This window comes from Bacillus rossius, chromosome 2 (assembly GCF_032445375.1).
Source record: "Bacillus rossius redtenbacheri isolate Brsri chromosome 2, Brsri_v3, whole genome shotgun sequence".
Classification (NCBI taxonomy): Eukaryota; Metazoa; Arthropoda; class Insecta; order Phasmatodea; family Bacillidae; genus Bacillus; species Bacillus rossius.
The window spans coordinates 87413081-87440357 of NC_086331.1; the positions used below are offsets into that span (position 1 = coordinate 87413081).

Here is a 27277-nt window from a genome sequence, read left to right on the forward strand (position 1 = left end):
AGCCTAGCGGGGGTACATGCTGCACTGTCAAAATCAGTTGGTAAACCAGGGGAATGAGGCGAGAGCACAGACTGCTGTGGTAGCGCGTTGTCCTGGCATGGACTGTTGCCTGGCAACACAGTGTGCTTTCCTCCTGGTTTTAGCTCTTGAGACAAACAGATGTGTTAATGCAGTGGCAAAAAATTTAATTTAGGTGTGAGAAGAGTGAGAGCGGAGGACCTTTGGGAAGCAGCCAGGAAGTAGTGGCTAAGAGTAAGTATAAGGTTCAGTAAAATGTAGATTTAGGAAATTTAATCATCAAGTAAAGACAAGACAACTGTGACGAGCATTAGTTTATGCCGTTATGCAATAATCTCTCTTTAATTAAGTTAAATTTGTTAATGATGTAATCATATTTTAATTTTGGAAGTTTTATTCTTTGGGTTCCGTAGTAGAAGTTTTTTTAAGTTTTTGTTTGACTGGCCTGATGGCCAGTTACAGTGTTATAGGTTAGCAAATCAGTTTTGATATTAAAGTAGCTACGGTTCTTCATAACAGGTAAGTAGACCCCAAGAAAAGTTTTAAAAAGCTGTTTGTTGTTATTCAACAATTTTTTTTTGAAAAGAGACAATTACTGAAAACATTAATTACAATATATGTTAGCCATCTAAACGGTTATGGTATTGATATTCATATATTTTGTCATTAGCATATTAAAAATGAATAAAATAAACAGCTCCTCAACCACACCCAAAAAAATTTCTAAAATACTTTCTGACAGAAATTCAATAATTGGTACTTGGCTCTTCACTTTCAATGCTGCGCCACTGGTTCATTAGTTTGAAAATCACCTAATACAACAGTTGTCTTTTTCGAAACAAATTATTTTAAAATGGCACGGTAGGTCTCACACATATTATATAAAAATATATTGCATTTCGCCCTACCAGAATTTATTTTTAAAAATGCAAAGAAATTTACTTTCAGAAGGTGTGGGTTTTGTACAAATAATGTTGATAATCACGCTAACATCTTGGTTTCTTTAAGTACATACTACAATTCTTTTCCCATACCACTAACTTAACACTTAAAGAACAGGATAAAGTTGTTAGGAGATGCCATGAGGTGGTCAGCCAAAAGTTATGCTGTTTAGTTTAGTGACATGATGCACTAGTTCTTAAACTTATGTCAAGAAGTTAATAGATAATCCCTATTTCTAGAATAATTTGTTTGAAACTGAAAGGCTGCTGGCTAAGTTAGTAGAGATGTTACCAAAAGTAAAAAAAATTCTTGAAAAATACATTTCTAAAACTTATGAACCAAAAAATCCACAAAAGAAAGAAAATTAATTTTTTAGAGGCTAGTTTGTAATTACAGTAAAACCCTATTATAAGTAGGAAATATAAATTAATCACTTGTCAGTGATTGAACTTTTTAACAATCAACTCATGAAGTTATCTAAAAAATTTAGTTAAAACCACTGACAGGTACACTCGATGCTCGAATTTGCTTAACCAAGCCAACAATTTTTTCAACTTACGTCTTGCTTCCAGCTTCTATTTTATTTGTCTTTAAAAATATACTGTCAAATTTCTTTAAAATTGTTTCACGATTTGCGACTATGTTTAGAGAGGGAATGACTACAGTAGAACCCCTGTCATACACTTTTCAACGGAGGGCACAAAAATGGTGTATGATGCGGGAAAGTGTATGAAAAGGGAATGGCAATAATAATTTTTTTTTCAATCTAGCATACCAGCACAGTATCAGATTAAACTTAAATACATAATGTGTAAATAATTGCATTATATTAATGAAAGATATGAAATCATCATTATATATACATATATAAAACCACCAGAAATGTAAAATACAGTCCATAATCAAGTAAAGCTGACATGAGAAACAGTGGCCTTACAAAATGTTATGAAGTCCTTTCTTGGAGGGGGGGAAAAGTCACCAAGCCTAAATTAGAAATAAAAAAATTAGGCTATTGTAAAAAGAAAATCAGGAATTTTTGCTTGTTTATTTCATTTTACAAACAACTTTATGCAACAGAACAATTTACAATAAAATTTTAACTTGAGAAACGTAAAATACAAAACAATCCGATCGTAAGAAAACAATAACAAACGAGTATATTCAGTTCAAAGATTAATGAATGCACAAAATATGAGATCCATGCCTTGGTAAAGCGCGTGCACCATTTTCATAATCATTGCTAGTTTGCGCCACTAGTCTCGCTTGGTGCTTGCCAAAGATGCTACTAGCGAAGTGCACAGTCTTCCTGGTACTATTCATATCTATGGTGCAATAAAGTTATTTTCTTACGTTTGCAAAGGTAAACAATGAACGTTTTTCAAAATAAAAACATTAAAACGTTTATCAGGATGAATATAACAAAAAAAAAAATTGTGAATTTTAGGACTTTTCCGCTTCATAAAATCGTATGAAACGGGAAATTAATTATTTTATAAGTGTATGTTCCGGGAAAGTAAACCATTGTAAATATAGTACTTTCGGCGGGACCAAAATTAATCGGCGTATGACACGGGAAAATGTATGAAACGGGAACGTATCATCGAGGTTCTACTGTATTTCCAACTCCTCCGCCACTTGAAAATGTGTAAGTTTGTCATTTCTACCTACAAATGAAATTAATTGAACTCTTTATCAATAATTGAAAACTATATTCTTTTTTTTGCCATCACAGAATAGTTGGCAAACTAAAATATTGTAATGTATGTACATCACACTAGAATGGCAAGGAACAAAGGAGTTTCTTTTTTCAAAACAAGGGTGCCAACAGACACGTACCTGCGAACATGATGTACTTTCGATATATCGAATACACAACGTTAGCCAGCACTAATGTGAAGCGCTAGTGTTCTGGCACCCTTAAATACAATCCTATTTGAACAATCTACATCTATGGTATAACAGTGATTGTAAACTAATACATACGTAAAGTGTAAGTAACCTTTTCACAGATGGTATAAGTGTTGGAATAGTTAGGTTTTAAAAACTATTTTGCATTTATTGAATTTTAGAAAGCAAACGGTATAAGCAGAAAATGCAACATTCGTGAAACTTTATATGCAGGAAATAAATACATAGTCCTTATGGGAAAAATGTCTGGACTTAAAAAAATTTAAGTATACTCACCCCTCTAAGTGACGCAATTAAATTCGCACAGTTTTGAAGTAACGACACCAATACATTATGGCATTATTTGAAGTAGCACTTTGTTTTATTTAAATAAATCTTTATTTCCGTGCACGCACAATGGCAATGGCACTTGTGTGGCATTAAATTCAATGCAATGAATTAATAAGGTGACAATTATATATATATGTATTGCATAATATAAAGATTGGCTCAATACTCGGACATCAGAGATATTTCTACGTAATATAAATCACTGAAATATATTAAATGTGCTAAAGTATATGTACAATGAAGGAAGCGAATAGTTATAAAGGAAAGAGCAAAATATTATTTTGTGAAACAGTACAATTGACCAATGTACAACTACTATTACTTGTGCCACACCAATATCAACTAAAATAAAAACTTTTCATACTTGTAATTCAATTAATTAACACCATCTCCAAGTTAACCTTTTGTGTTTTCACTTTTAGCCCCCCCCCCCCCCCCCCCCCCCCCACACACACACACACACACACACACACAGCACGCACACGCACGCACACACACACACACACACACACACACACACACACACACATATATATCACAAGTCAGCAGCAGTTCTGGTGAGAAAAACCAGAAGCTTTCAGGGCTAATTTACCTTAGGTATAACAGGATGTGCTAGTGGCAAATCATGGAAACACTCATTTAATAAACAACAGTCGGGGATTACATTAACAGGTTAAATATTCTTTCTAATAATAGAAAATGTTGAGTTTATCCTTTATTAAAACTTATTAGAACTGAAATATATATCATAAATGAATAATATTATAATGTTGTAAGCACCAGGAATGCCCAAGCCCTGTTTACGTAAACAATGGGGTCCGTGAACGTTTTTACATTGTAATTTAATTTTAAGTTGTTTAATCTCAAAATATTATTTAACATTTAATTAAATTTACTTCAACTGTATTTAGTAGGCCTGTAAGAATATTCTACTCTTCAAATATGAATAGTTTATTATTCGTATTCGCTTTGACTTTGAATAATAACACATAAAAATAACCAATATTCAATTGGTAACAAATATTAGACACAGCATATGTGAGTTTGTCGTTTACAAACATTCACTGATAAGGTAAAAACATTTTAGCAATATTAATAATATTCAGTACTTTGTGTTTAAAAATGCAACATGTGTTCAAAGTTATTTTACTACTATTTGAAAAATTGTAGCAGAAAAATATGCATTGATGATTCAAAACACAGAATATTTTTGTAGCATTTCAAACAAACTATTATTTGTATTCCTGCGACTTAATAAGTAAATTAACAAACCTAAATAATGGTTCCAGATTTCATAGGAATTCAGCAGAAAATGTGTTTGCAATATTGCTGAAGTAATATACAGTTTACCTTATTGCAGTAACAACAAATACACATGAATTATGTAAATATGAGCTCATTTAATCTATATCAAAGATAGAGAATAAAAAAAAAGGGGGGGGGGGGGGGGGGGGGGGGGGGGGGGGGGGGGGGGGGGGCAGCTAAATTTTGCGGTCCGCAAAAATTTTTTGTTTCAATATTTAGAGTTTTTGGTTCTAGGAAATAAGGCACATAAAAACTAAAGTGAAAGGTTGGTTAATTTAGGTTATGTTAGGTTAGATTTTATGCATAAAAATGCAATTAAATTTTTAATTTACATATTTTAACAAAATTTAATGTTTGATTACTGTAGCTGACTTACATAACCAACCTTTCATTTTAGTATTAATTGTCTAATATGCCAAAAGGCACTACACTCAAAATTCCCATTCTCCCCCCCCCCCCCCCCCCCATATATGTTTTGCACGACGTGAAAAAATTTCCAATTCTCATTCTTACTATTCAAATTCGATATTCATAATCAAAAATAATTTGGTATTTGTATTCAAAATCAATCCAAACTAAAAAAACTAATATTGGCACAGGCCTAGAGTTCAGACATATATTAATACAGTAAGTTGATTTTAAAGGGTAAAGTGTCTTGATTAAAAGGTATTAAGCAAGCACACTTACTGATTGGAAAACAAATTATTTTGATTAACATACACTATTTATGGACTTAAGTATTTGATTGGAACTTTTTTGATTAGCGCTCTGTTTTCCTGGAACTAATTAGGGTGTTACTTTGAGGGTTGGGTGTACTGTTTCACAAAATGAGATAGGTAGATCTACGTGAAGTAAGACTGCCATCTTCCTAAACAATAGGGTTTTTTCAGTTTTTAAATAACACTGAAAACTGTGCTAAAAATAAATTTACTAACTCTAATTAAAATATAACAAAATATATCTTTGTTTAAAAATACTTTACCTGAAGTACAACTATCCCCTCTTTAGGCAAATCAACAGACTGTACTGGACACGGTGTAATAGTAGCAGCCATTTGGATGGAATTGGACTTTTGCACAGAGCTGACCGATGAAGGGAGAGGATGCTGCTGCTGTTGTTGCGGTGAAGAAGCAGAAGAGACAGCTGGGTGACGTGTACTGACAGACAGCGTTGCCAATGATGAGTCTAATGGAAGCTGTCCCTAAATTAAGATACAAAAATATACCTCAGAATTGACCCCCACATAAGTTATATAAAAAATATAAAAATGCTTTATTAATTCATTGTCGGCTTACACACAAAAAAAAGCCTTTACTACAATCAAGTGCAACGTGCAAGTTTGGCCTACCACTTGGGAATGGTAGAAAATATGTCCGCCAATATCTCTGATCTGCTGACAAGAACTTGGCCCAAATTATGCTATGTTCAAAAAAAATCTTTTCTATGGCAAATCTCACCATTACCATATATGATTTTTGTGTGAACCCTTACATGAATTACTTATAGTCAATTTGAACATTTATTTAAAGTTATATTTGTTAAATATAGTGAAAATTATACTGAATTTTTTATGTGCCAAGAGAAATTTAAAGTCATTAAAACAAAACAAGTAAAAATCACATTGGAACATTCTCTTGATTGATGAAGACATACAAATATTTCATTTCCTAGCAATGTAAGTTTTGGTGATTAAATTAAAAAAATTATCTGTAAGTGAATTAGCTAGTAAAATATTACAGTTCTTGAGAGTATAGTATCATGTGTTGTTTACTAATAGTAAATAGCAATAGTACCTACACACCTGAAATTATTTTAAGAGCTTACTTTAAAATTAGGGTTTAACTTGTAAATACCAAGGTTACTACCCTCCCCACTTGCAAAATGGTTAAATTAATTTATGATGTCTCATATTCATTACTATGGTTAAATTTTTTGGCATAATTTAGATTCCAGCTTTTGATTCCTTTTAAGAAGTGTTCGGGTTTTGCCATATGTTTTATGATCATAATTTACATTTTTTTCCACGCTTTTTAAGGGTTTCTGATAATCTGCATGCTTTAAAGTGAATAAGCCAATAATTTTCCCCGGTTCGTTTATTTGTGTGGTTATGTTTTTATGGGCGTTCACTTTTTTTTAAAATATTGCATTTTTTTATTATGTGTAAATGCATGATCATGCAAATTTTTTTGTATTTATATTTTAACAGTGTTCATTGTTCAATGAGCTGATGCAATAATTTGCCACTTGCATAATAATTCGAGAAAGAGAGAGAGACAGAGTTCTGGAACTGTGAGAAAAAGACCCTGGAATTTAGTTGAATTGTTGCCATATGCCATGATTGGCTGATATTTTTCCATGTATTTTTGTGATTGACTGAAAGCTAAGTTGCGTGAGCACCCTTGTCCTACCAGGACAAGGTACTGAGTAGGTTTCGTGTCATGCGGTGGCTCACAAACAACATATTAATGTGAGTCAAATAGTAAATTTTGCGGCTGTGGTCTGGTTGCTATCATTCATAATCAACCTTTTTCGTGTTTTGGAACTTTCCACTAGAATGTTTTGACCACAGTCATCGGTATTAGCCCAAACAATGATCGAGTAAACTTTGTCTTTGTCCCGAGTACCGAGTCCTTTGGTTTGTACCATGTGTTGCAAGCAATCACAACATTTACTTGCAAACTATTTTTTTAATAGTCATTTTTCGGTACCTACAAACAGTAAAATTGTGTTCTGTAACTAGTGAAGAGGTTATGTGCTAAAATTTGTATTCTCTCCATGTATTTTTTTCGTGGTCACAAGATGATGTCCATGATGACTGTGAATTTTCTTCAAGTATTTATAAAAATATGTTAATATCAGTTTGTGTTCAAGAGACGTTATTTCAATAACCACGTGTTGACAATAACATGTCTTCCGGAACTTACATATTTTCTCAGTGGCCAACTAATTTGTCCAATTGTTCATAAATGTGCAGTCTAGACCAATAACACTGAGCAAGCTGGGAGGTTTGGAGTGTCATAAATTTCACACACAGAAGCTCTAAACCAATCAGAACAGTGAGTCATGCTTGAAGCTGAGTGCAAACCTCTACCAGTCCAGCATGTTTGCCACATGATCAGGATGCTTTACAGCATGTGTCAGCAATCATTAATTAGAATCCATGGAAATCAGCAATCTGCACTTCACAACACCCCTGCATATTGTAACTGAATGTATGGAAAATTATGATGCAAGCAATTTCAAATAAGGCCTTACAAAATAAAAAAATTCAGGCTTCACTGAATCAGTTGACATGCCATGTAATAAAAAAATATGTGAAAATAAGTCAAGACTGAGTTAATAATTTAGGGCATAACGTATTATTGATGTTGGGGTGATTATAAATATAGATAGGCGATGAGATGAGAATAAAACAATGATGAATGGGTGGGGTATACTGGAGTACCCAGAGAAAACCCACCAAAGACCATTTATTTGACCACTAGATCACAGCCAAATATATATATTTTACATGACGAATAATTTGATGATGCGAACAGAAAATTTTCAGGAATTCTGTTAATAATCCTCTCCACTTCTACCTCCAAGGGCACGTGAAGTATGTAATGTAATCTGAGTCAGTTCTAAAGTGTGCAGGCATTAGAACACTGCTCGACACCTGCGCTGCAGTTCAAAATGAACTCGGGATCTTGGAGTGAATTTGCCAGTCCAAGCTGTAAACGGGGATCACTTAAAAGGCATTTGTTATGATACAAAATATTTGTTTCAAATATTATTAAAATTAAAATGTCCCCACGAAAAATTTACTTCATCCCAGCTCTGAAGACGTTTGGGGACTCCTTTTTACTCCTGATATTCTCGAGGACACTGTCACATGGACTAATTTGAAATCGAATTCCATGTGAGAAATACCAAATTCGATGAATATTATTATTGCCTGACAGACATATATCAAATAGAAGCATTATTAGGGTTGCTGATTTTGAGCTGCATTCACAAATCGGCTAGAGAGTCACTATCATCACTTTTTTCCACAGGGCCCACAGGTAGGCTAATATACCAAGCTGTGATGTCAGAAAAATGCTTCAATATTTTTTATCAGAGCATTAAGATTTGATGACTCTAGTACCCACCTTACCAGGGAAGAAAAGAATCCGGCAGCTGCAATTTCTGAAATTTTCAATTGGTTCATTAAAAACTGCCAGCAAATTTACGAAATTGGAGCCTATGCCTGTGTTGACAAGTCACTTGTCCCATTCCGGGGAAGATGCAAATTTAGGATTTATAACAAACCTGCTAAATATGGCTTAAAATTAGTTTGCCTCGCTGACACTCAAAATTATTACCTTTCAAACACCTACATTTATGGCAGAAAAGATAGTAACGGGATAAGTCTTAGTGCTGAAGAAAGAAAACTGAAGAAGCAGACGTAAACAGTGGTACGATTAGCCAAGCCATTGTATGGTTTTAATAGGAACATCACTGAAGATAATTGATTTTTGAGTATGAAGCTGGCACAATATTTGTGTGGACAAGTCCTTGACAGTCGTGGGGACACTAGAGAATAACAAGCCAGAAATTCTTCCAGAATTTCAGCTTAACAAAAGCAGGCCTGTTGAGTCATCTTTATATGGATTCACCAAAGAATTCACACTTTTATTGCATGTGCCAAAAAAATCCATTGCTGTCGTTCTCCTTTCATAAATGCAACATGACAAATATGTTGACAATAATAACAAGCTGGAGATAATTTTATTTTATAATTGCACAAAATCTGGAGTCAAGATGTTGGATATGAAGTGCAGTGTGTATTCGACCAACCGAAAAACAGGAGACGGCCTCTGGCTTCTTTTCATCATTTGATATCCATTAGCTGCATCAATGGCTAAGTCATCTAGAAACGATATGATGAAACCAGAAACCTGCATCGATTTGACTTCATAACCAAACAATCTTCGTTGATGGCTTACCATTCATTACTTACCATCAGGCCTAAGAACAAAAATAAAAAAAATTGTCTGACAACCATATATAATGGAGAAGCCGATGCTTCTTCAATGAATCAATTAAGGACAGATTGTCTTGAAAAAAAAAATGTGCCATTACTGCCCATACCAGCAGGAGAGGAAGACTAATTACAAGTGCGTGCAGTGCAACACTCCTAATTGCTTGGAGTGATCAATGCAAATATGCAAGGACTGTGTGTCACAATTATAATATAATTCAAGCATTCATTTGCTAAATGTGTTCGTGTGACATGATTTTTTGTCTAAATTATTTTTATATTTTTCCTTAGTTATGTGTTGTTTTTTTCTGTTTCATCTTATTTTATGCTTATTGCATATATGGCATTTGTATGCACTTTGTATTCATTTGGGTAAAAATGTGGTAATTACCCAAATAAAAATATTCGTAACTACAGTAAAACCTTTTTGTTGCGACCCCATTTATTGCGACCACCTCTCTATTACAACCCGATTTCGAGGAGGAACCGTGAAAAAATTGCCGAAAATCCGAAGAAAATCGGACAGAAAATAAGTTTCCTGTGGTGAGTAGCGTGTTACTGCGTTTCTCTTGCAGAGTGCTGTACCGCCGTAAGAAGCGCATATCTAAATAAATATAGTTTAAAAAACTAAAGAAACATGCTTTTAAAGATTATCAAACTAAAAAGTAAAAAATAATTTTAAAATTAAATTTATGACAATAGTATATAAGCAATACTAGTATAAATGAGAAAAAAGCTTGAGGCGCTTTGTGCCATATTTTTTGAATATTAAGCGCCCCATGCTTTTTTCTCATTTATACTAGTATTGCTTATATACTATTGTCATAAATTTAATTTTAAAATTATTTTTTACTTTTTAGTTTGATAATCTTTAAAAGCATGTTTCTTTAGTTTTTTAAACTATATTTATTTTTAACTTTTTAGTTTGATATTCTTTAAAAGCATGTTTTTTAGTTTTTTAAACTATATTTATTTTTAACTTTTTAGTTTGATATTCTTTAAAAGCATGTTTTTTTAGTTTTTTAAACTATATTTATGTATAATTATCATAGGGAAATGAGTTACCGACACTACCTATTACCATCTGAGATAACTATTTGGAGTTGCAACGTCACAAAGAAATGGTAAAGTCTCTACGAATCATTTGCAGTTAGATGTATGGATATAATATTAGAATTTACCGGGGAAAAAAAAAACATTTTTTTTTTCGGCGTGGCCGGGAGTAGAACCCACGATCGCTGATTCCGAAAGCTGACGTCACAGAAGTCGCGCGCCTTAGACCGCTCGGCTAACGAACGTAATGAATTGGGTGGGACATTTTACAGTGATGAGTCACTCACTCTTAGTCGAAAGAGTTACAGACGGACAGACAGAGTTACAGACGGACAGACAAACATACAGGTGAAGCTAATATAAAGCATGTAAAATAGATACCACTTCCTGTCGACCGCTGTAAGCGCTTGACAATCCCCATTCCACGAATCACGTTATCTGCTTCATTTTAACGAGAGCAAAAATATATTAAAACTGTCAGCAAATTGATAAAAGCTTTATGTGTCCGCAAAACAGGGCACAACACTGGCCCGCCAGTTGTTTTCATTTAAAACGTGGCTAAAAAACTTGTATGGATCAGGCTGAAAACATCCGGCAATACGTGTAGGTTATAAGGAATCTTGTAATGAATTGAGATGTTATGTTTTTCGAGTAGAAATACACAGCGACCGACTGGATGCACGCCCGCCTCGACTTGGTTTAACTGCCGCCGCAGCGATGTTTATTATGACAGCTCAAGCAATTATCTTTTCCCTTGGGTTGACAGAAAAAGGTCGCTTCACCCAGCATAAAAAAAAAGGCTACGCCACTTATTCCCCACGCAGGAAACACACTAGCTGCCTTCTGTCTCCCCCGCATTTATCTTTCTTCTAACATTCCACAACTCGCCTCTCGCGCGAGCAATAACGAAGCGACCACGCATTAGGCCGTTTTATGCTTTGTTTGGTGACAGCAGCTTGATTTGATTTCGTATATTCCTTTTCATAGGACCCTTGCTATTAAAATACATTTATATTTAATTTTGAAAGCTTGTAAATTCCTTGCCATAGATGACTGAACTCGAACTTGGTGTGAAAAGTGACATATTTTGACATAGGTACCTTTTTTTTTTGGGCCAGTTTGGTGGGGAGGGAGGGGTCCGAAAATATTTACAACGATCTTACCTCTCCCTCACCGCTTTAGTACCCCATTAATAATAGCCAAATTTTACGGGAGAAGAGAGGGTGAAAAGAGCATTTTCTCACTGAAGGTTTTTCAAAGGTGAGCGAAGTTGGGATGTTATAAGGGAGGACACTAGATGGTTTGTGTGTCTGGGAGGGATGAGCTAGCCTTGAAGAATGTTATCGAGGGGAGGGAGGGGTGACCTGATGCGTCATGAAGCCGCTGCCGCCAGCCAGCCGGGCGAGCTTCGTGTGCGCCCACTCGCGTTGCAGAACCTACCGCTGCCATATTTTTAAAGGAAATGTCCCATTATTTTTTTTGTTATTCTTACATGAACATTATTGGAAGTATTAAAGCCGACACAAGAAAATGCTGTGTGCAGGGTTCTTACAGGAACTTACAATTAACTTTCAAGGACTTTCCAAGGACTTTTCAAGGACTGTACAATAATTTTTCAAGGACCACAGTAAAAATGAATTATATTAGCTACATCAAATTTTTACTTAAGTAAGTCAAATTAAGTTTAGTTTCGCAAAATTTCTATTTCTGCTTTTGTATTTTTAGTATGTTAAGTATGTTTTTCTACTAAATTTAATCCCTACCTAAAAACCTACGTAACATTCACACAATACCTTAGTGATTTTTATATTCTTCTAACTTCTCACATAACTGTTTACTTCAGCAAGGGATGCAGATTTTTCTTTGGCTGTTCTTCGAAGGCTGTTGGACTTTGACACCATGGTTAAACTACCGGTTGCTTCCGCCTGTTCAGAGAACCTATCAGCTGATTTTGTGAGTTCACAAATATCTGCTTCGATTCTTTGTTTCTTGGTCTTGAGTTCATCTATTTCATCTGTGATATTTTTTCGTTTTAACTTCTGCTGTTCTGTTTCTTTCTTGCGCCTTTTCTCTTCCAAAAAGCTTTGCCATTTTTGGCGTGCGCTTGCTGCTGAAGCTATCAGATCATTTGTAATGTTTACATTTGAGACACCACCAACAGATGTAACATGCTGACAAATGATTCTCTGCGAAATTACTGTACGGTCATGCATGTTTTCTACTTCAATTTGCCTGTTAACTGAGAAACCTCTCTCAACAGAGGCTTGTCCATGTGACAAAATCAGCAGCATTTTCATCACACACCATAATCCTACGTAGTTGGAACTAGAGTTTGCACTACCAAATAACAATGAATCCAAACGGTCAGCTTCAGGTTTGAAATTTCGAAACTGTGATGACGAACCAAACTCCAGAATAAAATCTTTGTAAGCTGAAAGTAATGCATCGCAGTCTATTTCTTCAACTCGCCCTGCATCTACCAAAATTTTCAATACTAATGAAAACCGGGTAGTGCAAATTTTTTGGTCATTCATTTCTCTAGGGTCCAAACAACTGAGGTTCCTAACAACAGAATATTGTAAAGGACACTTGTTCAACAACTTTTTCACAATTTCCAAGAGAAAATCACGACATTCCATTCGTAACTGTATAATGTCACGATCCTTGCTTACATTCTTGTGAACCAAATCTTTTACTCTATTTTCTGCAGCAAATCCTAAATAGACTTTGGTTGCTGGCAAATGGTTTTCTTTCTTTGCAACTTCAACTCTGACAAGTTTGCCACAAGAATTTGCATTCTTCATAATATCATCTTTGATAAACCTTTCCATTAGGCTTCGCAGCAATTTCAACATATCTTTCTCTAAAAATGGCAGAACTGGCTTATCAGTTTGATATGCTATCAAAAATGGTTCCACTTCTTTGGCAATTGACTGAAATACTAGCAGTTTTACAGGCGTGAGTGGGTCAGCTGCCGCTTCTTTGATGGCCATGAAAGATTTGGTGTTGGGGTTGGGAACATTTTTGTCTGTTACAGACTTTACATACTTGAGCATATGAGGCCACATTTCAATAGCACGAGCTGCAACTATCGAATTCTCTATCCACCTAACAGCACAAAATTTTAAAGGAAAAAGAGTATTACTGGTCACATTCATATAATCTTCCCTCCTAGCTGGAGAGTCCTTAAAAAGATAATACATACTTGACAAAATTCTCTCCACATCCCAGGTAGATGAAACTGATCCATACTTAAATGCACCATGAAGTATGTGTAACCCAGAACTGCCAGTTTGTATCACTGTTTTATTTGTGTCTTTCTTCAGTTGATCACAAACCATGTCGTAAAATTTCCAATTGACATTTGGACCATCCATGGAGAGCTGCAGTAAAGGCATGCTGGGAAGAAAAATTTCAGAACTGAGTTTTTCATACAAACTAAACATGTCTTCTGCAGTTGCATGTCCCAAGAAACTAGAGTGCATATAGCATGAGACGACTTTGTCGGTATCCCAATATCTAATATGGTAATCCAATTGCTTCTGATGAAGTTTTCGGTTAACACTCTCGTCAAAAAGCAGAACATACGAATCTTCCTTTCGAATTTTTTCCATGAGTAAGGACCTAAAATAAGGTGCTATCCCAAAACAACACATATAGGCACACTTTGTTTCTCCCAACGAAAAGCCTTTGGCAACACTGCTATCAGGAAACATTTGTCTGAACAAGGGCCCAATATCCTCACAGGACTTGTATAAAAAATGGTTACTGCATACTTTAAGGGCCCACAGAATTTCTGCTTTTAAAGTGTCCTGGCCAGTAATAAAAGAACTAATCAGGCCTACCTGCTGATCTTGAGAATTCTGGATATCTGGTTTCACGACTGCTAAACTTGTAGATTGGCCATCTTGTGAAGGCTGTTTACCACCGAGATATACTTGTATTCCAAGTTTTGGCTTCTCACTTGCCAGAGCGACATGTTTCTTCCCACCCATATGACTCGTTAACGCCGATACACCCATGTTACTGATATCGAAAACACAACTACATAAAACACATTTGGCTTTATTTCTGTCAGTCGTTTTTTGTAGCCATTTACTGAATTTTGGGTTACGTAACCACAAATCGTTGAAAGTACAGTTTCCAGGCATTTTGAGAAAAAATGTTAACAGTATCTCTCAAGTTGCATAGGTACATAAAAACACCAAAAGCACTATCAAACACGTTGAAGGAAAATAATAAGAGAAAGTGTGAAAAAATGTAGTTTTTACATACGACAGCCGCAAAAATTAAATCAAAATGCAAACAAATAGGCTATTTGATGCAAATATCAAAGCCGGCAAAAAAATCTTTTCGCAACTCGTAGGAAGTATAAACTAAAAACGAAGTCGGAACTGATATTAAAACATTTCTAGAAATAACACTTTTCCCTTTCCAATCACTCCGACAATGCCATACAATTACAGAAGCATGTAAATCCGGAAAAAGTACAAAGCAAAACCACCATCTTGCATCTAACTTCTTTTGTTTGTACCACATTTACCATACTATACCATATTTATCCTGCATATTTTAAAAATCGATACCACAACTACCACGCGATACCACATTTACTCTTGTGTACCAAACTATATCCAATAACACAGTTACGCAAAGCATTATTACGCACCATAACCGATAAATGTCGTTGCCAATAGAACACGAGAAATTCCCAAATCCATTTTTTTTTTTACGAAAATTCACTCGGTTATCGTCTGTTCACGTCAAGCAAATTATATTCTAGAAATAAGAAACAAATTATGGTTTTGTATTCCTAAGCTAGGATTTTAACGATGGGAAACTAACTGGAATATTATGTTACCTGAAAATTCAAGGACTTTCCAAGGACTGGATTGAATTCAAAGACTTTTCAAGACCTTTTAAGGACATGGTAAAAGTTCCAGGACATTCCAGGACCGTACGAACCCTGTGTGTGTTAAAATTAACAAATTTGAATGATTTTTCATTTCGTTTATATTTTTATTTTCTGATTTTCACATTTTGGTCAAAATGTCCAATTTTTGACGGTTCCCGAGAATGTATTCGTAAAATCACTGCTTCGTTAAATCCGAGGTTAGTGACATCGGGGTTCTAGTGTATTTAACTACGGCAAGCAGAAAACGTACATGTAAACTAACCAGTAAAAATAAACTGTCTTTTGACATATTTTCTTTAGAGGTGGCCTGTAGGGCGACGGACTTGTCATGAAGGTTGAAGTGGGTTTAAAGCAAAGCCGTCTAGCATTGTGAGTGACAGCATCCTGCCATTGTAAGGCTAGTTTCTTCGCGAGTAGCGGTTTGGGTGGGGTGGTGGGGGTTGAAATAAACTGAAAATTTCGGAAAACATCTATTACGACCCCCCCCCCCCCCCCCCTCTATTAAGACCATACTCCTGGGAACCGTGAGGGATCGGAGGTTTAACTGTAACTTCATAAAATAACACAAAATGTATTTTTGTATGTATTTATGTATGTATGTATGTATGTATGTATGAATATATATTGCACAATAAAGTATGATAAGTTGTAAATGTTTCTTTAAAAAAACCTGGTAACTGAAACTTATTTTAAAAGCGTGTAAATGGCTAACAAAACTATACTGGTCTGAGGGACCGGTGTTCTGCTTAACAGATAAAAAAACAATGTTCTGTGCAGAGGGTCAACACAACTTACATTATTTTGAAATATGCATAAGTTATTATTCACAGTTCAAAGTGCTATATTTATATCTGCACTAACACTGCTCTAATAACTTATCTTGCCCCTTATATTTATTACCTACGAAACCATACTCAAAAAATGACATGACAATAAAAGCAATTGTGAAATTTGTGAGTGATGAAATACACTGTAACAACATGCTCCTCTTGATATAAATTATTTTATATATATCCATGTAGTTAGTTTTGTAATAGTATTAATGAACTAAGATGTGCATAACATTCATCATGATTTATGATTGTTTTAAAATGTTTGAAATCAATGTTAATATATAAAAACTTAACTAACTTACTTGTCGAGACTTGATATCCGCTCGGTAATCACGACCAAATGAGACACCAGAACGATGTAAATCTACAAGATGATCGGATTTAAGGATTGATGATATTGTTGGCTCTACAGTACTTTCAACATTTGATGAGTTACTGCCACCGTGACCCCCAGGATTCTTCATAATCTGCTTTTCTATCACTTCCAATAATAGGTCCTTAACAGAGCGTATTGGTGTTGGCGATGCACCCTCAGCAACTGGACCATTCTGAAACAATAAGAAAAATTATTTTTATTATTAATTGTAATTTTCTTTTAACTGATAAAATTAACGATACACTGTTTACTTGCATAACTATGATACTGTGGTTTCAAACTATTCCAGTCTTATTAACCTTCAAAAGGAATTTTGGGTGAAGAGCGCTGAGAGTGCCATCAGTCAGCGACTGACTGGTGTTTATTATGCTGGACCATTTTTTATTTCCTCTTTTAACCGGTTTCTATTTTTCCAGTTGTGGAATTTTACAATGTATAGCATTTAAAGGAACAACTTTATTGGCACCAGTCACTACCACAATAATATACAATTTTAATTGCTATAAGACCCCAGTGAGAACTTGTCTCAAGAAATAGTTTATCACCAACCAACTACTTTGTGAGTCTGTAAGGGGCAGATTCCTAAATTCCTAAATATTCAACTATAGGGAACTGCATAGGTACTCTATTGATGCAAGTAGAAGTTACTCTAATTCATTAAGGGCCAATGTGTGCTTGGGTTAGAATGCCAATAGTCTGTTGGTCCTAAAAATCAGTCATTTTCTTGTGTTGGTCCCTAGACCAGTGCTGAAGTCAGATATGCCACAGTTTAGGATTAGATTACTTTTCTGATGTAAACTTTTAACCATGCAATGACTCCAACAGTGACCCAAAGGGTATGCTAAAGAAAAGCACTTTCAGTAAACTCTTTGGTTGTGGTAAAGGATAACATCCAACCCCTATCCAGCCTGGCTAATGAGAGTTGTTAAGGTGGCACAGGTAACGCCAAAACAAATGTGCTTTATAGGTGGAAGAAAAGTTAATATTGTAAATAACATTGCACCAACTATAAAATAATTTGAATTTGGATCCAAAACTTCAACACTAACAGCTGCCAATGAAAGCAAGGACAGTATAATTGAGTCTGTCACCAATCACTATGCAGTTTTTCTCCAAACAGAGGTTAATTTATAAACAATAAAAAATAGTGCAAATATAGTGTAACCAATGTTAATAGCGGTGGTGGAAAAAATACATAAAAAACTGTAAACATGTCTGACTAATTTATGAGCAGATGTTGGCTGTCAAAATAATGCAAACAAAAATAAACCCACAAAATGTTCAAAGTGAAAATAACACAATTTTTAAACATATCTTCAGGCATTCAATTTATTCTAATTCACTAAGGAATGTTTACTAGAAAAGAAAACAATAACATAATCATCATTGTGCAATAAGAACAAAAACATAACACCTGTGACAAGTGCTTAAAGTTTATATTAACCTTCAAAAAACATAAGCATACCTCAATCTCAGATGGCGCATTGATTGATACTGCAGAAAGCGGTGGCATGTTGTAGTTACATTTTGGAGACTGATGAAGTATAACATTTGATTCCCCTTCAGCACCTCCCTGACCTTCATCCGCAGTCTCCTGAAAGCAAGGCAAACAGTTAACACCTCCAACATTTGTAATTTATTTAACACTTACTCGCATCAAAACTTTAAAAATCAGTTTTCACACTCACCGTAGCTGAGCTATCATAATCCTCTTTCACTGATGTTACTTGTATGGAATGACTTTGATTACGAACTGCAGATTCTTCAGGCTCAACTTTTATTGGTTGAGAAACTGCTTCTTGCTTATCAACTTCTGATTTTACAACAGGAAGAGGTGGCGTATCTGAAACCACAACATTTATTTACAGGAAAGTAGAAAGTAAAATAATGTGATCATAATAATTTAATTAACTTTTATGTTTTATGAAATCAAAAACAATGTCACATGACAGATAAAAAACCAATTAATGTATTCATTATCTTCCATAAAAGTTTGTCACATAATTTGTAAATAAGCTGTTGTTTTTTTGTGAATGAAAACTTAAGGTGGTTGTTCCATATATACATTGAAAGCCCACAAGAGCCAAATTTTGTGGCTGCACATAGATTACAAGAGCAAAACCAAATGGAAATATCAAGAATACAGGGCCATAAGAATTTGCTGTTAAAACATTTTTTGTGAACTACCACATTAAACAATACCAGGCCTTAAACAGTCCTTGCAAATAATTTTACATTCATATGTGGTTAAGTGAAATAAAGGTTTACATACAACACATATTTGCTTTATCTTTGTCTTTGCTTGTCTTTGTCATCTTTATCTTTGCTTTTGTACAATCCTTTAACATCTGCTTAAGCTAACTTATTACTGCAGAGGTAAAGCCACTGCAGAGGTTGTGAACCTATACAAAACAATACCTTTAACAAAATGTATAGTAGGAGAGAGTACCAATGTAACAAAACAGACCATGTCTAGAAATTAAAAATAATTTTTAACTACACAAAAAATAAAAATTACCTCCAATATACTCCAGTGAGAAAATTTGGAAGGGGTCCACACCCTATTTTGATTATGTTAAAATCTTGCCATGGACTGTCACTCAAACAACAACTAACAACTTCATATAAATCCTTCTTCCACAAAAAAAAATTTTTAAATTAAAATATAAGTTGTTAGTTTTGTAATAGATATTTGAACAGAAACATTTTTATAATTAAATGTAAAACCAATATTTTGGAATATTTTAAAATAATCTAAAAAATATGAAATGAAAATCGACTTGTAGTTTCCCGCCTGAGGCAGGGGCTGACACTCATAGGAGCCGGCTGCCCTATGTGAGGGACAGACCTGTCATTCCCGGCAGCCTGAAGAATGCGTGAGGTGAGATGAGATGGTATGGAGCCTGGACTATTTGGTGGGGGAAACCGGAGTACCCCAAGAAAACCCACAGGTCACGGTAATGTTCGCCACGTTTCTCAATGGATTTGACTCCACCGGGAATTCTACCCTGTTGGCCTTGGTGGGAGGTGAGTGTTCTAACCACTCAACCACTGTGCTGATTTAAAAGTATGGAAAATAAATGTTTTGAAAATTTAACCTCTGATTTTCCTCACCAAAGATTTATATCATCTTATGCTATACCAAAACCATAGCATGTATGTACAATGTACCACATACACTCCAATCATTGGAAAAGGTGACACACTAAAAGTTTGCTGAAACAGAAATTCATGCCCAAGTTCAAGAAATACCTGTTCGAGCATTGCTTGGAGAAGCAGCACTATCTGTATCACTATTCATCGGGACAACATTCATTTCATCACACGAAGAAGTGCTTGAACCAGACTCCTCTTCATCTGTTAAAGTGGGTTTTCTTTCTTCTCCCAAGTGGTTCTGGGAAAAAAAAAAAAAAAAACAACTAATTATCTGTTTTTAACATTACACAACAACAAAACATAAGGGTTTTTATACTCAAATCATACCTTATTAAATTCTTGCACCAACATATCCAGCCCTAGTTTTTTGCGATAATTGAAATAGAAATTTTTGCACTGGTGGTGAGTTTTAGTGCCCCCCAAATGTTCAGAAACTTTACTCCAATTAGTTCCAAATTCCTTGAAGGCAACTTTTGCTGCTTCAATCTCTTCTTCACTCCACCTCTGCAGCTGCTGGGAATGTAAACTTTGATCAGAATCATCCCAATGTGTGGAATCATTCTGAACATGAGGTAACATACGTCTGGAGATACGACTGAAGCAAGCTGAGCAGCACCTTGTCAGTTGTTCTGGAATCTCTGAAAAAAGAAAACAAACATGTTATATAGGCACACAATAAGCTAATTTAAGGGATCATTACAGATAAAGACAACATAACTCATGGTAGACAATTTAAAAATTGTTAACCATGCACCTATTTCATCTTCTATGGTTAAAAGCTATACTTAAAATAAGTAAATAATTTCAAATTATTACAAATAACTCCCATTATTTAAGGATATTTGACACATTCATACCTTTATTTGAAATGTACAGTACAGATATGAAATTTCTTATCCAACGTATTAGTTGATTCTTAGTTTGTGTAGTATTACTTAAATACAATCCCCAAATTTCTTACCCCTCTCCTCTTTCCACACATGGATGCCCATGCAAAAATTCATAATAAAGTAAATATGGCAATATCTGTTAGCAAAAAAAAAAAAAAAACTCACATCCTTATTTTTCTTTTTACAGCAGATGTGAATTCCAAAATAATTACAATAAACTTATATTTATATTAAGTTTAAACTTATCTTGGCAATTTAATGGATTTCATAAATTTTTTATTTTTTAAATAATATTAAACCCTGTTACAACTTAAGAGATGATATTTCGGAGAACACTGAATAAGAGAAGGTAGCTGAAAGTATGTTTACTAATCATGTCCAATACTTAAACTAAGTTGACAAATCGTAAAAACAAATTGGTAGATTTTGCATGTTTGCTTGATTAGCTTCAGACATACAACTTTTATAAATACAAAAAATTGATAGTCTTTTTACTTATATTGCAGTCGAAAATGGAAAAATTGTTGTTACTATTCAGTTTCTTATCTCAATCTTAATTTGATTAGAATATGATTTATTACTATAAAAACAAACATACAACCGTTTCATTGCATTGCCCAGGATTTATCCTGATCACCGATCTTAACACCAAAGTATACATAATAAGCTCTTTTTACAAGGTCACTAACAGTCTTTCTATCTTTTAATGTGTATTCTCCGCATATGTAGCAAAACACATAGGATAATTGACACAACTTCTTCTACTCATTTTTTATCAACGTCAATCCATCCTGCATGGATAAAACTCACGAACTGACATCAAATTTAATTGAAGCGTTGAAATGAAGTATGGTAGTCCCATCCTGGAGTATTCTGTGACGAAGTGGCTTGAGTCAAGCAGGCGGTTTTACTTCTTTTTTCATACTTATCTCTAAAAGTAGTGGTGATAGAAAAGAACTAATTTCATATTTAGATTCAGCACCCCAAATATTGCTAAATTTATTTCCAAAATTTTAGGCACCAAAATTTTTTTTCTTGTTAGCCTGTGTTATTATTTATTATTTTACACCCATAAGAGGTTGTTTTTTGCAAAATTGGGATTTTTTGGTAGCATGGTTTTGTATGTTAATTATTGGTACAGAGCATATTTCAATTAGCTTAATTAGTTTCAGAGATATAATTAATTATCTTAAAACTATATTTACACTTTTTTCACCCCCTTAGGGATGGATTTCTGTAATTATATAGATATATATTTTTAAGTTAGCCAAAGACCTTTCAAATAAAAAAAGTTCATCAAAATTCATCTAGTAGTTTTTGATTGATGTTCAAACAAACAGACAAAAATTTTAAACACTATATTTTTGAGTTCTAAATAATGTAAATAGCCATTTCCAGAAGTTTTTTTTTTAATTTGTCCAATGTACAGACTTTTTGCCTCAAATAGTTTTATTATTAGTATAGATTTGTGCACTATTTCATATGGTGATTTGTAATTGAAAAGTGCATCACAGGAGACAGACAGAAATTCAACTGTATGTAAACCTCAAAATGTAGCCATTCAGCTATTTATACATTATCTCTATATTTTTCAACACTTCATAACTCTGGGAATACAATGGCACGCTTGTTAGCTTTGACCCTATAAACATAACATTTTTATAAAAAAAAAATACAGGATCTTACTGAAAATAACATCACTGTTCTATACAGCTAAGGCACAATAAAATTAAAAAAAAATCTGGGGTAAATAGCACTAGTATTTATTACGTGAAATCTATATTATTATGAACACCATAGATAGAACAAAAATAAATATACAGAAATAAAAAATTACTGTATACATGAATACAATTAATGGATTTTTCTATACAGGCTGATCGGAAATTGAAGGGGGAAAACGAAATGAGTAGTAGGGAATGCCAAAACCAGAAACTTTTGTTAATAAACAAATGTACGGAAAAGCAACCCTGCAAAGTTACAGGTGCAAACAGTACTGCAAAAATTTTAATTTTGCATACAACCAGGTGTCACTAATGGCCGAGAGGATGCACGATCACAGCACCATATGTTCAAATCTAGGCGGGAAGCAGGTGACGAGTGCGGATGTTTAGAGTTAGCTATGTGCATTAGCAACCAGCTTTCTGGTGTACATCACCCTTCATAGTATGAAACTCCCAGTTTCAGGCAGTCGCTGGTCAAGTTGTATGAAGGTCTTCCTATTCAGTACATGCCTGTTGTGGAAGTGCCCTTGCTAAAAATGTGGACTGCCTCGTGCCTTGCCGTACACCATGGCATATCAGCCATTCCTGCAAATGTAAATTCTGCCATGCCATTATTGTTAGTCTACTCTGTAATTGCAGCACAGTAATCACTAAATCATGAAAACTGTGCTAATCACCCAAACACAAACTTGTAATGTACTACAACCAACCATCCACTACACTGTTCTCCAGGCTGTTAGTTGCTACTGCGTATTGCTAACTCTAAACATCTGCGCTTCGCTCATTACCTGTTTCTTGTAGAGCATTAAAACGTTACTGCATTGCATTGAAGTTTGCGTGCTACTGTTTTCATCACTAACTTTGCAGTGTGGTATTACCTAACATATTTTCCATGACAAAAATTGCTTGTTTTGGCAGCTACAGACAGCTATATTTAGGGAGCAATTTCATATGAAATTTAAAAAGCTAAGCAAACCATTAACTTAAAAATATAATACTTACGAAACTCTGCAATAATAGGATCTTTAATATTGGCAGGTAACTCTGCCCACTTTGATGGCAATGGGCGAAGTCTTTTAACTTTTCCTTTGGCATTTGGACAGGTGGGCAAAGGACACTGTGTGTAGCGACTCCTCAGTGATTTGCATCGACACATGTTGCACACTCTAGCACCAGGCGTCACTTGCTCTTCACATAAACCATACTGTGCTGCATCCGAACGTGGCAACCGTCGAGAATGTAAGAACTGGTCAAGTAAGGTATTGCATACAATACAATGATGGACAACACCTTTATCTGAAACAAAAGAAGGCATAATAAAAAGGTGAATATTATTAAAAAAGAGTAAAATTAAAATAGTAATAGACTTGCAAATAGCATTAAATACTATGTATCTTTGAAATAACTTAATTATAAGTTACACAATTTGAATGTAAATAAAAATCACACATATACAATACATAAAGAAATTCTAGAAATACATCACTAACATAAATCCAAGTACGTAATGACTGGGCGTTAAGACAAAGTAGTAGAAACCAGAATTTATTTTTAAAATACTAACATAGCTACTGTAAAATTGTAAGGTTCTAAAACTATTTCATCATCATCTATTATTTCTTTCCCAAAATAAAATAATTTTTGTAGGACACCAATTCACTTATTATTCACAGAAACCAACCTTGACTGAGGAGGTACTTCAATATCTGTTGTCTTTCACACTGAATAATTTAATCATGTAAAAATTAAGTTGTTTACTGCATTAATGTGACACACACAAAGCACTACAGTAGTGCAATAATAAAACATTGGTCTCAAATCCCAGTCCAACCATTCTGATTTTGGTTTTCCATGGTGTCCTGAAATCACTCCAGGCATATGCTGGGATGGTCATTACTTGCCAGGGCAAGTACCTTCCCCAATTTCCCTGCATTATATCAGTTGTATATGTGACCTTGGTGTTGACGAGGCATCAATACCAAATCAAACAAAACAAAGATAAGCAGGAGTGCCAGCTGCAGAATCACCAAATATTTGGCCAATCATTGTAGAGCTTGTATTGCAATATAACTTTCAAAAGCATGTCATGAAGTATGCAATTGACACTATGTTTGTATAGTAAAGTATTATGGCATTTTGTCTCAAGGATTTTTAAAATGCAAATAAGTAATGGTTTAATGGAAATTACTTTTAACTACTCACTGCATCAAATTATGTCTGTAAATTTTAAACTATTAACAGCACAGGTCTGATAGAAAAATGTAATAAAAAAAATACTGCTCCACAAAATGAAGTGAAAACTTATGAAACACAGCTGCAATCGCCTGTAATACTCTCTCTCTCTTGTGGGAGGGAGAACTAGCAGAGCAGCTTGTTTTTCAATGCCACCGACAAGAAACTTCACAGCACAACTGATGGGACTGCTCCACAGTACAACATGACTGATGGAACAGCTTCACAAGACAACTGACGGACCCGCTTCACAATACAAGTGACGGGACCACTTCCCAACACAACTGATGGGACCGCTTCCCAACACAACTGACGGGACCATTTCCCAACACAACTGACGGGTCCACTTCCCAAAACAACTGACGGGACCGCTTCCCAACACAGGTGACAGGACAGCTTCACAATACAATTGATTGATCAGCCAACATAAATAAACATTTAATGTAACACTTTAACTCATTCCTTATTATAACTATTAATTCAGCTGATGCTTCCACTGTTTTTCATTTCACTACTAATGATACTGCAACTGTAACTATAATGCAGTTGCTGTTGCTACTCTCAAAGTTCAAAATGACACTAGGAATAACATTGTCTATTAATCCATAACTTTTCCAACATATTTTAATGAGTCTTTTATCTTTTTGCTTTAGCCAATAATATTATGTTACAATTTGTAATGTTAAACTACTAGTGCAAGATCTTAAAAGGTATCCAAGATACGTTGTAACTCGCTACTCGAGATTTCACTTAACTCAAAATATACTCTATTGTTTCTCTTAAAAAGTAACATGGTGACAATATCAAATACTTTGTGACCAAGTCAATGAAAATTTATCTTTATTTGGCAAGGTACATAAACAAGATGCAATTTTGTCACTCTAGTTAATCACACACAATGGTCTCATTTAACGAGACAACACTTAATTGGTGCAACTTAATTGTACCAATTAAGTTGTGAGTGGTATGTTTTCTTGAACATGGTGGTTTATCAAGGACAATGTTAAAATTCCCAGGCAGACAAGCAATACTATTTGCCAAGAGTTATGATGGTTTAGTTTTTGTATACGTGGCAACACCAACTTCTTTTCTTACGTGCTTTATAAGAATTTAGACTTCCCTGCAGTAGCTGCCGCTGTTTTCAGTCTTTTCATTCAACAGTCAAATGGAAAAGGAACATGACTTTTCTCCTTATCTTTATCACAAAATCCAATCACATTTTTTTTTTTAATAAAAAAATTGTGTTTTAACTTTCTGTTGCAACACTGATTTGTACGTGATATAACTGCATTATATCCGTAATGGTATGCGAAACGTTTGTAACAAAAAAATACCAGTGTCACTAGTGAATCCATACTACTACAATACAGGTTGTTAGACAAGTACCTAATTTGTTTGTAACTTATTTGTAGATGTTTTGCTTTGGCAGTTGGTGGTTGAGTAAAAAGGGGAAAGGAAGGAAAACCTAACAAGTGCATTTTCTTAACTACAACTTTCAAAACCAAATAATTTTGTGTTTTCCCTTGTAATTATTCATGAACAATATTAAGTCTGAACAGGGTGTCTACCAGATCTAGTAAATGAAATTCCCTGATTTTTCCAGGTTTTCCGGGTCTAAAACTGAATTTTTCCAGGTTTTCTTTAACACAGTTACGACATTCCACGAAACTGAAAAAACTGCATAACAGTACATTGACGAGTTTCAAAGTATTTCAACTCACTTAAATTAGTAAAAAAAAAAACCTTCTTCCAGACGTGGCCAAAGTGACTTAATTGATGGCAAATAAAACATGCTGCTACAAATATTTCACACACTTACTTTTGCAAAAACATTAGTAAAAGGAAGCTCCCATCAATTTCGCAGTGACTCAACTTTTGCGTCTATTGCACTTGCTTCAGAACGAGCCAAATCCAACACTCGAGCCTTCTTCAACTGCAATGCCTTGATCTCCTCTTCAACTCTTCTTTTTTCTGCATTCTTCTTGTCTGTAGCTTCCTTTTCTTTTTTGTTTTGTTTGCAGGGCTTCCTTACGCCTACAACTAGCATTTCTTACATACTGTAACATGGACTTGGTGATAGGTATCAACATGCTCTACACCTCCAGAACGTTGAACAAAGTCGTACATCTGTCTTTGTGCGATCAGTATTTCTTCCTGCAAGTTTTCAGTCAGCAGATTAGAATTCACTGAAAATCCTCTTTCCAATGATGCATTTCCATGGGAAAGTACCAACATCATCCTCACAAACTTTAGAAGGCCTGTTTTGGCAGCTACTGTATGTGCCTTAAGAATGAGCATCCACAAGTGATCAAGGCGCCTGTCTTCTCGAGAAAAAGACGAGAACAGTGCTTCAGAATCTTGCGAGGAACATACCAACTGATATGATCACTCAATGTTATCAGCTTTTTGTCCTGATAGCCACCTTTTTTGAAGACAACGCTGTTTCCTCACACCCGAATTTAAAGCCACAGACGGACATAAGCAGGAAATTCCCTTGGTAAGTTTGTACTTCAGGGGATTTTTGTCTTGAAGTTTTTTTTACCATAACCTTTAGACAAGTCCTAACATAATTTTTCAGTAACAGGACAGA

The 27277-nt window shown here is 34.7% G+C and overlaps 1 protein-coding gene across 6 annotated transcripts in view; it reads right to left on the bottom strand.

Moving 5' to 3' along the window:
- LOC134529436 (nuclear receptor corepressor 2) overlaps positions 1 to 27277 on the bottom strand; it is a 407697-nt gene that overhangs the window by 72038 nt on the left and 308382 nt on the right. For 5 of the 6 annotated variants that reach the window (XM_063363527.1, XM_063363531.1, XM_063363526.1 and 2 more), the window contains 7 exons: positions 23458 to 23751; positions 20169 to 20479; positions 19938 to 20079; positions 18374 to 18528; positions 18151 to 18279; positions 16612 to 16857; positions 5486 to 5704 (listed from right to left, as the gene is read on the bottom strand). In XM_063363527.1, coding sequence (XP_063219597.1) covers positions 5486 to 5704; positions 16612 to 16857; positions 18151 to 18279; positions 18374 to 18528; positions 19938 to 20079; positions 20169 to 20479; positions 23458 to 23751 — 1496 coding nt within the window. The remainder of the gene's footprint in view (positions 1 to 5485; positions 5705 to 16611; positions 16858 to 18150; positions 18280 to 18373; positions 18529 to 19937; positions 20080 to 20168; positions 20480 to 23457; positions 23752 to 27277) is intronic. The other variant, XM_063363529.1, reaches the window with a different exon arrangement.